This window comes from Microcaecilia unicolor, chromosome 5 (genome assembly GCF_901765095.1).
Source record: "Microcaecilia unicolor chromosome 5, aMicUni1.1, whole genome shotgun sequence".
Taxonomy (NCBI): Eukaryota; Metazoa; Chordata; class Amphibia; order Gymnophiona; family Siphonopidae; genus Microcaecilia; species Microcaecilia unicolor.
The window spans coordinates 52,531,651-52,544,531 of NC_044035.1; the positions used below are offsets into that span (position 1 = coordinate 52,531,651).

Here is a 12,881-nt window from a genome sequence, read left to right on the forward strand (position 1 = left end):
AATTGCCCTCTTAATCTCTTTTCCCAGGCTTCGTGGTGCAGGGGTCCAATGGAGAATATGCCTACCTGACAAGAGAGGAAAGGGTAGAGGTGGTCCACAGAGTGCGCCAGGCAGTTCCAAAAGAGAAGCTTCTTCTGGCTGGATCAGGTTGTGAGTGTAAGTGGCAGATCTTTTTGGTCCACAAATATTCTCCCCAGCCTTTCTCCAGGATGGGGTCAAAGAAGCCTTTCTGCTGAATTGAGCATCCTGTGACAGCACACATTTACTCCTGAATGTACCCTGGAAGAGATGCAGGGAGATTTATATATATATACTAGCCGTTGAGCCCGTTAAAACGGGCTAGTATGGGGTTTTTCCAAGGCCCCCTCTCCTCGCTGCTGCAGGGCCCCCTCCCCCCCGGAGTCGTCGCCACCACCCCTCCACCCGGCCCGTGCCCTCTCTTCGCTATTGAACTTATGTCGCCGAAACGCAGCAACAGCACGCAGATCAGCAGAGCTCCCGTCGGCCTTCCTTCTCTGCCTGTGTCCCGCCCTCGTGTGATCTGCCTGCTGCGTGTTGGCGATGTAAATTCAATACCAAAGAGAGTGCTCGGGCCGGGTGGAGGGGGCGGCGGCGGTGACTCCGGGTGGGGGGAGCGGTAGTGGCGACCTCGGGGGGGGGAGCGGTAGCGGCGACCTCGGGGGGGGAGCGGTAGCGACGTCGGCGGTTCCCTCCCTCCCCTTCGCACAGTTTCCCTCTCTGTCCCGCCCCCATCATCACGTATTGACGCGGGGGGTGGGACAGAGAGGGAAGTCTCTACTGCGCATTTGCGAGTGAGTAAGGTCACTCGCCATTTATATGTTTGATATTTTTTTTAAATTGCTGCAGATCTAAACATATGGAAACTAACAAGGAATAAACAGCTGCTTTCACTCGTCAATCATGTTTCTCTCCAGAAAACCTCTGTTTTCCTGAGATTCAGCTGAATGTTTGCTGTGGTACAACTTAGCAAGCATTACATTTTGCAGCTAGATTATTTTCATTACATTTTGAAATTCTGCATTACCAAAAATTGTCTGCCCACTATTTGAATTGCTACTGTACAGCTTTCAGCATCTTTCAGGGTCTGATTACCCCCCCCCCCCCCCCCCCCCCCACACACACACACACACACATACATACATCACCACCATTCCTTCCACTCATGGGTGGGGTGGAATGATTAAATAGGGAGCATTTGTTCTAACCTTTCAAGCAACACTAAAACAAGAGGACATTCCATGAAAATAATAACCAGCAGATTGAAAACAAATTTTAAAAAACTACTTTTCATGCAGCACATGATTACCGTATATACTTGAATATAAACCCATCTGAATATAAACCATTTTAGGGGAATATTTTTCCCCTAAAAAAGGGGGTGGGGTGGGAAATGTTAACTTTAGTATAAACCAAGGGTTTATATTCAAGGTTTTCTCTCCTCCCCTCCCCCATGGTGTCCTACATTCCTCCCCTCCCTTTCTTTTCCTTCCCTCCCTCCCCTTTGGTGTTTCTCCTCCTCCCCCCCCCCCCCAAACCAAAAGAGTGTTCACTTCCTTTCTCTTTCCTGCCCCCTGTACTGAGGAAGCTGCCCGTGAGACTACCATACAGTCCTGTTGGTCTAGTGGAGAGTTGAGGCAGGAGCGATCCTCACTCGCTCCTGCCATTGCCGTCTTCCTCAGTCAGAATGGCTGTTGTGACTTCCATTCTCATGAGATTGCCACTGGAGGTTGTGACAGCCATTTTGAAATTGGAGTCGGTAAGGGTAGGAACATCCTGCCCGTGCCGGCTCCAGTCCCAAAATGGCTGCCATGACCCCCAGTGGCAGTCTCGCTCAGTGCTACATTACATATGACATTTGTTTCTCTCACTCCTCTCCAAGCCACACAAGCCACTGTTGAGATGACCAACCTCATGGCTCAAGCGGGAGCGGATGCAGTGCTGGTTGTCACACCGTGCTACTATCGTGGAAGCATGACCAGTGCAGCACTCATTCACCATTACACTAAGGTAATAGTTGCATTTGGGTCATCGTCGTTAAGGACTAATATGTCTCATACTGGACAGAAGTCTATGTTAATGTGTTTGTGTTAATTTCTTCAGCCTATATTCTTAAGAATAAGCAGCCTCTGAAAAGCTTGAGAGTTCATTTTAATAGAGGTGTAGCAGTGTTGTGGGCTGAACTCCAGGTGGTAGCGTCCAATGATACTTAAAAGGTAGCAACGTGGTCTTCATTGTATACATTTGCTAAGCGTTATAGATTGGACGGCACTTCCAAAGCAGAAGCTTCTTTCAGAAGTGTTGTATGTATCTGTTTTTGCCGAGTATCAATTAATTTTACAAAGCATTCACCCATCAGTGGGCAAGTACTGGATTGGACACCTAGTAAAAGCGGATGTCAATGATAAGACTCAGTTTTGTGTTAAACATGAATATTTCTCAGGCAGGAGGCCCAATGAAAGGTAAAACTAAAAAACAATCGTCTTTAATCACACAACACCTTTCTGTACAGTCACAGTGAACCTGAGAGGTGAGAGAAATTCTCTATTATTTTGGCTTTAAATAAAGCACATTGAAAGAGAGTTTCTCATCTTTTTCTTTAGAATGCATTTGCCTGGCTGTTTGAAGGGAGATTTGTGATGGAAAGCAGGGTCTTTCTTGAAATGCATCAGAATAGGGGAGAGTTTGGGATGGAAATAGAGGGCAAATGAAAATGCACTTTGGCCAAATGAGAGGGAGTCTGTCCATAGCGCCCGGTATAAAAGGCTTGGGGAGGCTAGCCGCAAGCCCCAAACGTCTCTCTCTCTCTCGCTGCCGGTAGCAGCATGCCAACCTTATTACAGCTTGCTTCAGGGCTGCTCGGCATGACGTGCCCCGCCTCCTCTGACCAGTCTTCCTTATGATGCGTGCAGCCCTCGCTGAAGTAGGAAGGCTGGTCAGAGGAGGCGGGACACGTCATGCCGTCAGGCCGAGAAGCCCCGAAGCAAGCTGTAATAAGGTTGGCGTGCGTTATTCAGGTGTGATATGCATTGATGTGCTTTAAGGGGGAAAAAAAGCAATCAACTCTTAAAACATCCTCTGCCCCTTCCTCCTCTCCCAGTACCGAATGGACTCGACTGGCAGCGGGGCTGCGCTCCCAAGAGAGCGGGGAAAACACCTCTCACTCACCAGCCGCTCACGCATGACATTTAGCCCCGCCCCTTATTTTTGGGGGGCCCGGTCCACACCTCCTATGGCGCCAGACTCGGCTGGCTCGAGCGCACATCTAAAATCCCGCCTTTTAGCTAGCCTACTAGCGGTAGCGTCTCCATCTTGGAGGGAAAAGGCAAAAGCAAGGCGGGAAGTGGAAGGAAAGTGGCCTTCAGGCAAAGAGACAGAAGGATAAAGAAAACACATAGTGGTGAGGGCGCGGGCGGGCAAAAAAATAATACAAATACAATGAAAACCCGAACCTATGGTGGTGAGGTGGAAAAGAAATGCCGAATGTGGTGTATCTTTGGGGGCCAGGTTGTGACAGAAAAGGGACAGCTTAAAATGCCATGGAGGAAGATGGAAATGGATTAAAAATGGGAGAAACTGGCTAGAAGCAAGATCCCGTAGCCTATAGGGACGGGACTAGATCATGATGGTAGAATTAGACATGACATGAGTGTTGTCAGACAATTATGGATGTAAACCTCGCCCCTGGCCCCACCCCTAACCCCACCCCTTTAGCCTCCCCAAACAGTTGGGCCACCGATCGCCTATGAGTCTGTCCCCTGAAGAGGGGATGTTGGCAAGACAGCGTTTGGGACTGAATCATCAGACCCTTTATTCCAGCTGAAAAGCATTATTTTATTTTTTTAAGGTTTGCTAGTACCTTATTGATATTTTAAGGCTGAAAATTAAATTCACTAATGAAAATAGGTAAGTTGAAAGCTTGGCTGTGATATATGACTGCAGTGATACTGGTAAATTGGACATAAAAACTCAGAGATGAACACTGATTCATCTCACTTATGCAACAGCCTGCTTGTCATCTCGCTCTCAGATCAATGTTGTTGGATGCTCTGTGGTGATAGATATAAGGATTGATTTTTTTTTTTTGGCTAGCTAGCTTCCTTTTACTCCTGCTTCAGCTATGGTCCTCTGTCTATACTGGGGAGGGAAACTAAGGGGTCCTTTTACTAAGGTGTGCTGAAAAATGGCCTACAGTAGTGTAGGTGCATGTTTTGGGCGTGCGCAGATCCATTTTTCAGCACGTCTGCAAAAAATACCTTTAAAAAATTTTTTTTTCAAAAATGGATGTGTGGCAAAATCAAAATTGTTGCGCGTAAGTCTCACGCGGTAACCAGGCAGTAATGACTGCACATCAAATGCCATTTGGTGCGGGTCCGATACGCACATCTGAAAATAATTTTTCGGATGCGTGTATCGGACTGTACTAGGCTGCGCAATTTGGTTTGCTATTCGCTAAAACACGAATTCTATCAAATATTATAGAAAAAATTGTACAGGAATTAGAGAGAATTAATTGTCTTTAATTACTCACCCACCAACACAGCATCAGACATCAGTTTCAAGTATAACAAACTTAGAAAATCTAACATCAGTACCTCTGGTAATTATAAGTAATTAGACTAATTAGATAAAGAAGAAAAAGAAGGAAGAACGTTTGTTCCTCATACAAAGGTCACAGAAAGAGAAAAAGAAAATAAATTAGATTCTACCAGGTATGAAGGGGAGGGAGCAGATCCCTTGGGGAAAAGCATAGGCCATTGGATGGATCTGAAACTCTCTCTCCAAGCCTAGTTTTTCAGAGTTCCTTTGTCTGCAGCGTGGTTTTATAGGCTGTGGTGAGCATCCACCTCTCCTCTACCCTGGGCCAATCATAGGTGCTGCATATGGGCTGAAGACTTGTAATTGGGACTTTCATATGTGCTGGAAGCTTGCAATTGGTCCTTGCTATTCCTCTTCTCAGTAACGTATTTTCATAACAGGATATACCAGGTATCTGAGTTGCCTTAGCAACATGAGACCCCATCAAAGCATGTGACCAGCCAGAAATTCCTTCATGTGACTGATAGGAAAAGAGAGATGGGGAATGGGAAATAGTGCAGTAAAACTGTATAGCTTATAGCTAAAAATATAGGACAGGACGCCCGCCAAAAATGAAATTACCGCAAGAATCACGTGGTAGCCGGGCAGTAACTCCGTTTTGGCATGCGTAGATACTTATGCGGCTTAGTAAAAGGGCTCCTAAGGTACCATGAACCTCTATTTTCTTTTTTTTTATTATTTGTATGAAGTCTTTATTAAACATTAATACAAAACAATGGGCTCTGAAGTGGAAAACATCCTTACTCAAATACAGAGATATCAAGTCAAACAAAGGACACCTGACATACTCAAAGCTCTCTGCTTACAACATCCAAAGATTTACCTCGATTTACTTCATTAAATATTTATATTTTTATGTTGATTTATTCCCCACCAAACAGAATATGCTGGATACAAACTATCAGAGCAAATGATAGTTTGTATCCAGCATATTCTGTTTGGTGCTACGTGATCAGTGAGTTGACAACACATATACAAGTAGGACTCTTCGTTTTGCATTCATTACTTGGTGTATTTATTGACCCCTGATGCAGACGCTTTTTAGCGTCGAAACACGGCCTGTGTCGGGTCGTTATCTCTGATATAATAAAGACTGTTGGACTCACGTCTCCAGTGGTGAATCGTCTATTAGTCTCTGCTTTTGTCTTCTATTATTGCTTGTGTGACAGTCAGGGCTCTTCCTCTTCAGGGAGCTGAGAACACAATATGGTTTTCAAAGGTCTCCTTCTTTGATGGTTATGCTGAACCCTGTCCCTTTTTGCTCTTCAGGTGGCAGATATGTCTCCAGTGCCAGTGGTTCTCTACAGTGTACCTGGAAACACGAGCTTGGAGCTGCCTGTGGATGCTATTATTGCCCTATCCCAGCATCCCAATATCGTAGGGCTCAAGGATAGTGGAGGAGATGTAAGTAAATCCTGTGCTTCTGAAGAATATAAGCTCCCTTTAGGTGTCAGAATGGAGAGCGCCACAGGTGCCAAAATATTGAGCACATGATTTGTCATCTGCCCTCCTGGTCCCTGTTGCCTGCTACCCTCTGGACCCATCCAGCACCTCCCTCCCTTCCTGTTTGATCGCCTCCTGCTCTTTACCTTCTTTATCAACCAGCAGAGTGCAACAGTGGTATAGACCGGTAGCAGATACAACAGTCTAAAACGAATATGCGTGGCTGGGCCCTCCCACAGGAGCCTCTTCCAGCCCTGACAGTGGTAGAACCCTCTGACGTGTTCTGCCCCCAAAGGAAATGTATGTCAGAAGGGCAGAACACATCAGAGAGTTCTACCATTCTCAGGGCTGGAAGCAAGATGGCCTATGAGTTGGTTCAACCATTATCTCTTTCCTGGGAACTCTGAGGGAATTTTCCTTTTACTTATCCTCTGTCTGTTTCTTTGAGGCCTAAGAGGAGGGCTAAACAGCAGCAGATCCCTGCCGATTCGCAGACTGCGAGTCTATTTCGCCAGATGGAGACTACTGTCTTTTTCTCAGTTATGATGGGCGAACCGACAGGTCAGGGCATAGGGAAGAGCCCTGACCTCAGGAGCAATGCTCATCCCTGCCGATCCAGTTCCGCCTCTTGCACCGAGCAGCAGAGGAGTTGAGGCACAGTGTCAAAGCATTGTTGCCTATCCCTGTGGGCGGGGCTCAGCCTCTGTAGCTTGAGTTGAGCATCAATGATGTCTGACTCTGCTTTTGCAGAAGGTTTCACCTCAAGCGGCGAAGGAGCTATCAAGCTGGGGGAATGAGACATTGTTCCTACCCCCGTTGCAAAGATCTGCTCATATAACTTTGGATGCGATATGGACAGCATTGGATTCTATGTGCTGGTTTAAGTCCTTCGGTACAAAGCAACACAGAGAATATTTTGAAGTTGGACTGTTCATTGACTCAAAGGCTAAGATTGAAGATATTTCTTCTCAAATGAATCAACTAAAACAATCTCAATCGTCTGTTCAACAAGATAGACTGATGTTTCAGAGGAAACTTGAAAATCTTGGTAATTATACTTGTCAAAAATGAGAATTTTTGAAGTTTTCCTAAAGTATTGACAATCTCTCCTAAGGAATTGTTTGAAATATTCTGAATCTGCCTATCCACCACTCCATAAGATCTATGCCTGCGAAATTCCAAGGAGGGGCATGTGAATTGGAGAATGTTTCATCAGATAGTCTTGATATTTCTGCTCTATTGGAGAGTTCAGTTGAAGAACCTATTGAGAGATCTACTTTGATTGTTTCCTTTGTTTTCAGGCAAGATAAAGAAGAACTACTTCGATTATTCTTTTGTGTTAATGGATGTGCTTTTATGGGTGGGAAAATTTCAATTTTTCCAGATGTTTGTAGATGGACTCAGACTAGGAGAACAAGATTTTTGTCCTTTCGCCCCCAAGTCCTTCCTGTGGGAGCAAAGTTTCAATTATGTTATCCCTGTAAATGTTCTGTTTCTTTAGATAATTCTAAATATATATTCTATGATCCTTCACAACTTTTCTTTTTGGAGGGCAAGGGGGGCTGGTGCTGTTGGAATATCGAAGCCTTAGTTTAACTGGACCTTTAATAGTTTTCAGCTGGGACTACTCATGATACTTCGTTACTTATTTCTTGCACTTAGACCATCTTCCTTTGGTATATTGATTTTGTTTTCTCCCTGGTGAAGTCTAATGTTAAGTAGGAATGTTAATTCCTGATTAGTATTACTTTTTTCTTTTGTATTCTTTGATATAACTGCTTGTTTTCCTTTATAATTTGTTTGTAACTGAAATTCTTTTGTAAAAAAAAAGAGGCAATTGTAATTCTGTACTGCACGTGAAGAACCTAAGCAAATCTGCTGACTTTGAGAGACACTGCAGATGGGTCTGATTTTTAGCCCGATTTCAGTGGAATTCATTAGGCAAGAAATGCTGTGGCTCCGTAGGGCATTAGAAATGTCCGTTCTAGTGTACAGTGAGCAGTGCTGAACAGAGCACAGTTTAGCTGTGGTGGCGACAAGACTGTTTTCACACATACAGACACCTTTCTGCTGCTGGATTAATTAACACAAAACCAATCAATGGGTGCCGGTGTTCAGCATCAAACCACTAGGTAAGGATGAGCTCACCAGGACACAGTGGTGAATATTCAAAAGGATTTAGGTGGTGTGATTTATTTTCTCCCTTCCTTAGCCCTCGCAGGGAGGGGAAAGCACAAAAATAATAAGACAGAGAACTTAGGCTCAGTTAGGCGCAATCAGTTATTATCCTTATGGATATCTTACAGAGCTAAATACAAAAAATAGTCCTCTCCCTGGAGCAGGTTGCCAATCAGCAGTGCACATCCTGAAAGACAAGGTCTGCTCAGCTAATACTGCCCCGGACATCACATATATACTGTTACAAGTTACATTTTCCCAGAAATCATGTGATTTCCCATAAACCAGAACCATTAGGTAGCCTTATACCATATATGGATAGGTCATGTATTCTATCAGTCTCTCCTGATGTGTTTGCACGTGAACAGTCGGTGGCCATTGGTTAATTGCTTATGAGTTCTGTGTCAGTTCTGCGTGCATAGCCAGAACAATACTCTTGTGTCCTCTCTCTGTCTATCTCCCTTAGCTCTCACACTGTGTCCTCAGCCTGTCAGCAACTGCCAAGGTTACATCCACCTTATATGAAAAACATACTCAGCTGCAAACTAAATGTTATGAAGTGTCAGTTCCTGAGAAAGCAATGATTGTTACACAAGATGCTGAGTTAGTAGGCTAACATGTGAGAACCAAACTGAGCAAAGTACAGGCCTTAGGCCTAGCCCTTAGGAACAGGCCTAAGCATAGGAAGGCATATACAGTGGGTAGAAGAAGCTCCTGCCTGGTTAAACTCCACTGAGTGAGCTGGCACCTGCAAATAGGTGGGGGAATGTGGGATACAAATGCAATAAATAAAATAAATATTTAGTGGCATTTAACTGGTTAGTGCCACTGAATATGTCCACTAACCAGACATCGCCTAACCAGCTAGGTTAAGGACAGGACGGAGGCAGAGTGGCAGTTTAGCTGTCCTAACTTTATTTGGCAGTGATACATAGTTTGGTTGTCACCCGGGGTGGGTTGCCGCTGAGCCCCCCCCCCCCCCCCAGCATGTCACACGCACCACCCTTCTTCCTAGCAAAGGGGTGCACGGAGCAGTCACACGGCCCCCGGAACAGGAAGTAATGTCAGAGGGGGGCAGGGCTGTGTGAATGGTCCATTCACCCCCTTGCTGCCTGAACCCAGGGCCCCACAGCCCCGCCCTTGGTAAGCTACTGTTATTCAGCAAGTTATCTAGGCACTGGTCTGAATATCAGCTGGTACTTGAGTAACTTTTGGGCTGGTCGACATACCTGGATATTCAGTACCGGGAGCCATGGTTTAGTTCAGCCCGCACCAGCCACTTACCACTACCAGCTAAATATTGACCCCATAAAATCTTTTTTTTGTTAAAAAAAAAATGAGGCATCAACATCTGACTTTCAAGTTGACTCGCATTGTCCATAAGACATTATTAGGATGGACTTGGGACAATCCACTGCTTATTCCTAGGATAAGCAACATAAAATCTGTTTTACTGTTCTGGGATCATGCCAGGTACTTGTGACCTGGATTTGCCGCTGTTGGAAACAGGATGCTGGGCTTGATGAACTTTCAATCTGTCCCAGTATGGCAATACTTATGAACTGCAGAATGGTAGTGACCTGGGTTTGCCACTGTTGGAAACAGGATACGGGGCTGATGGACCTTTGGTCTGTCCCTGTATGGCGAAATTTACATACTTATGTATCGTTCAACCCCCTTTCTTAATATCCGCCTGTATTATCAGTTCCCAGCATGCTCAGAATGTGGTGACGAACTGCTGCTTATCACTTGCACTGGTAGAACATCTCAGGCTTTCTCATCTTCCTCTATGATTCTCACAGCACCAACACACAGTCCCAACACCCAAGTCCCGTTTAATGTCTTATTACCAAAGTAATCTATACAGCCACCCAAACTAGCAAGCTATTGTTCAAGTCATCCATCCTCCCTATGCTTATGCCATGCAGGTCCCCCTCCCCAGTTGCTTCTTGGAGGTCTGATGCAGTCTTGCCACTGCTGTTCAGGTTCTAACTGCTGCCCAGTGCAGATTATCTTTTGGCTTCCCTGCATCTTCCTGTCATCACTGTTGCCTATATGGAACCCCCCCCCCCCCCCCCAGTTTTACCCCCAATGATCTTATACAAAGCTGCTACCAATCCCCTTCCCTTATGTCCTTGGTTCAAAAGTTCTTCTAAGGGTGTGTAAGCTTTCTAAAGAAGTCCTGCTGGTGTGTGTGGAGGTAGTGATTAAACCTGAAGCACTGGTTTGACAAGAGTTGATTTCCATTCGGAAGGAATGATACCCGAAGAACGACTCACCTTGAGCTACTACTGAAAAAGGTGTGAGCAGAAGCTAAATAAATATAAAATATTCAGAATCAAAGGCAATAATGCATGAGAAGAGAACGATAGCCATAGGAACTGAACTGGGTCAAGAAGACAGGTTGTTTTATGAGACGTAGAAAATATGCACTCAATAGAAGTGAGCGAAAGAAGGTTAAAAGAAGACCAACGATGGAATAAGCTGGGGAGGACTGTGGTAACAGCAGGAGGGGTAGAAACAGAAGACTGAGATGGTACGGATAAGGTGGAGAGGAAGCTGGAAAACCGGTAAGAAGAGCATCGATCTTCCCTGAGAAATGAGCAGCAAAAGCAGGAGCAGTTAAAGTATGCAGATATAAAGTCCAGGATGTAAAAGAAGTCAAATCCTTAACAACTTGAAATACTTACTTAGGGTGATTGGAGGCCTTATCAATCAAGGTTGTATAAAAAGAAGCCAAGCTTGGAAAGTTGGGGCCTTGCTTACTCTATTAAACTCGATACAGGGTTAAGCTATTATCCTCTCACTCTCATTCCTCTCTAGAATCCTTACCTTTCACCTTCAGACTACACCTGCCATACACTTCCTTCTCCTTTATCACCCTCCTCTCCCTTCTGCTCATTCCTTTCAGCTTCTGTAGCATATACTCAATGACCACTGCTTGCATGGCTGCAACCCTTTTACCCTAGGAGACTTTTATATACACTTTGATCCCACCGCACCTTACCTGATCTCTTTAGACTTATCTCAGATCTAAGCCTGATCCAACCTATTGACAAACCTACACACACTGCAATTCACACCCTTGACTCTTGCCATGGACTAATCACTGTCTAATCACCTTTTCTTGTACCACATCCAAGCATCTCTGAAACAACCAACTCAGACCTATACTTATTGAGATCTTAGTAAGCTGACATCTGAATTTCTCAAACAAACCCTGAATTAGATTATGACGCCTTTTTTGGACTTCCTCTGTCTGATCAGGCTTCGTGTTGGGATATGGCCCTCAAGAAAGCCTATGATAAAGTGGTTCCAATTTCTCACCTGTGCTTCTTGGTACAAACCAGAATTAAAACTCCTGAAACGCCAACTCTGTCACACTAAACGTCAGTGGAGGCGCCATTGCACTGTTACCTCCCTCCTTGCTTACAAAGAAAATGCACACGTATGTAAATCCTCTATTTTGGAGGCTAAGAGGAAATACTACACAAGATGGATAACTAGGACTCTCAATACTTCAGCCCTTTATCTATGACATTCTTAAATCAAATCTCTTACAAAACATTTCGTTTCCTTTGACTCCTCAACTGTCCTTCCATCAGCTCAGGAGCTAGCTACGTTTTTTTTTCAGAAAAATTGATATCTTTTCAAGACTCCTTAAATGTAGGGTTACCATATGGCTCCAGAAAAGGAGGACACATTGATCCAGTCCGGGTTTTGCTTCCATTGAAAGCAATGAAAATAAAACCCAGACTGTCTCAATCTGTCCTCCTTTTTCTGGAGCCATATGGTAACCCAGTTAAATGCTACCACTAAGTCGGACAGTTTACTTCCAGACCTAACCACTCATAACTCCCTAATCAGCTTTAAGATCCCCTCCCTTCCTATGGTTACAGCAGTCATAAAAACAGGGAAGCCCAGCACTTCATGACCTTAATCTCTCTAAAATCATTAAGCGCTTCTTTATTCTGCTAGGCCCCTATATTCACCTCATGATCACAGCTTATCTTTCAAAGGGCTATGACCCTGAGCATTAGAAGACATTTATTATTGTCCAAAGATCACTCACAACCCTCCACTACATGTTCTAATTATCATCCGATCGCCAGTCTTCCATTCATGATTAAGATCCTTGAAAATACTGTCCTCTTTCAGCGTAATGACTTCATTGATAAGACAAATGTCCTCCAACTGAACCAGACTGGCTTCAGACAACATCACAGCACAGAAATGACATTAAAAGGTATCACCACAGCTATTTATTATTATCTTGGTCAAACTACATCAGTATTCCTTCTTTCTTTAAATCTTTCAGCTGCATTTGATCTTGTAGATCACTCCATCTTACTACAACAGTTATATGACATTGGGATTATAGGATTAGTGTATGATTAGTTTCAATCGTATCTGACATCCAGAAAACATACAGTAAGGTACCAGAATATATGTCCACATCGAAGTCGTAGAGTCGTTGGACACTTCGAGCTTCATAAACGCTCTCAGAAGGTTCCTCTCAATCTGCAGCCCAGCCAAGCAGATTCGCTTTGATTGTGGATCTAACTTCATAAGCGCTTACAAAGAGCTGAAAATACACTCAGAGAAGATCAACGCACCAGCTATCGAAAAATACCTGAACGACC

General features: G+C 44.4%; 1 protein-coding gene across 1 annotated transcript in view; it reads left to right on the plus strand.

Moving 5' to 3' along the window:
- Positions 1 to 12,881, plus strand: part of HOGA1 (4-hydroxy-2-oxoglutarate aldolase 1) — a 50,086-nt gene that overhangs the window by 21,676 nt on the left and 15,529 nt on the right. Inside the window, exons 2-4 of the mRNA XM_030202897.1 lie at positions 28 to 156; positions 1,901 to 2,028; positions 5,887 to 6,021. Coding sequence (XP_030058757.1) covers positions 28 to 156; positions 1,901 to 2,028; positions 5,887 to 6,021 — 392 coding nt within the window. The remainder of the gene's footprint in view (positions 1 to 27; positions 157 to 1,900; positions 2,029 to 5,886; positions 6,022 to 12,881) is intronic.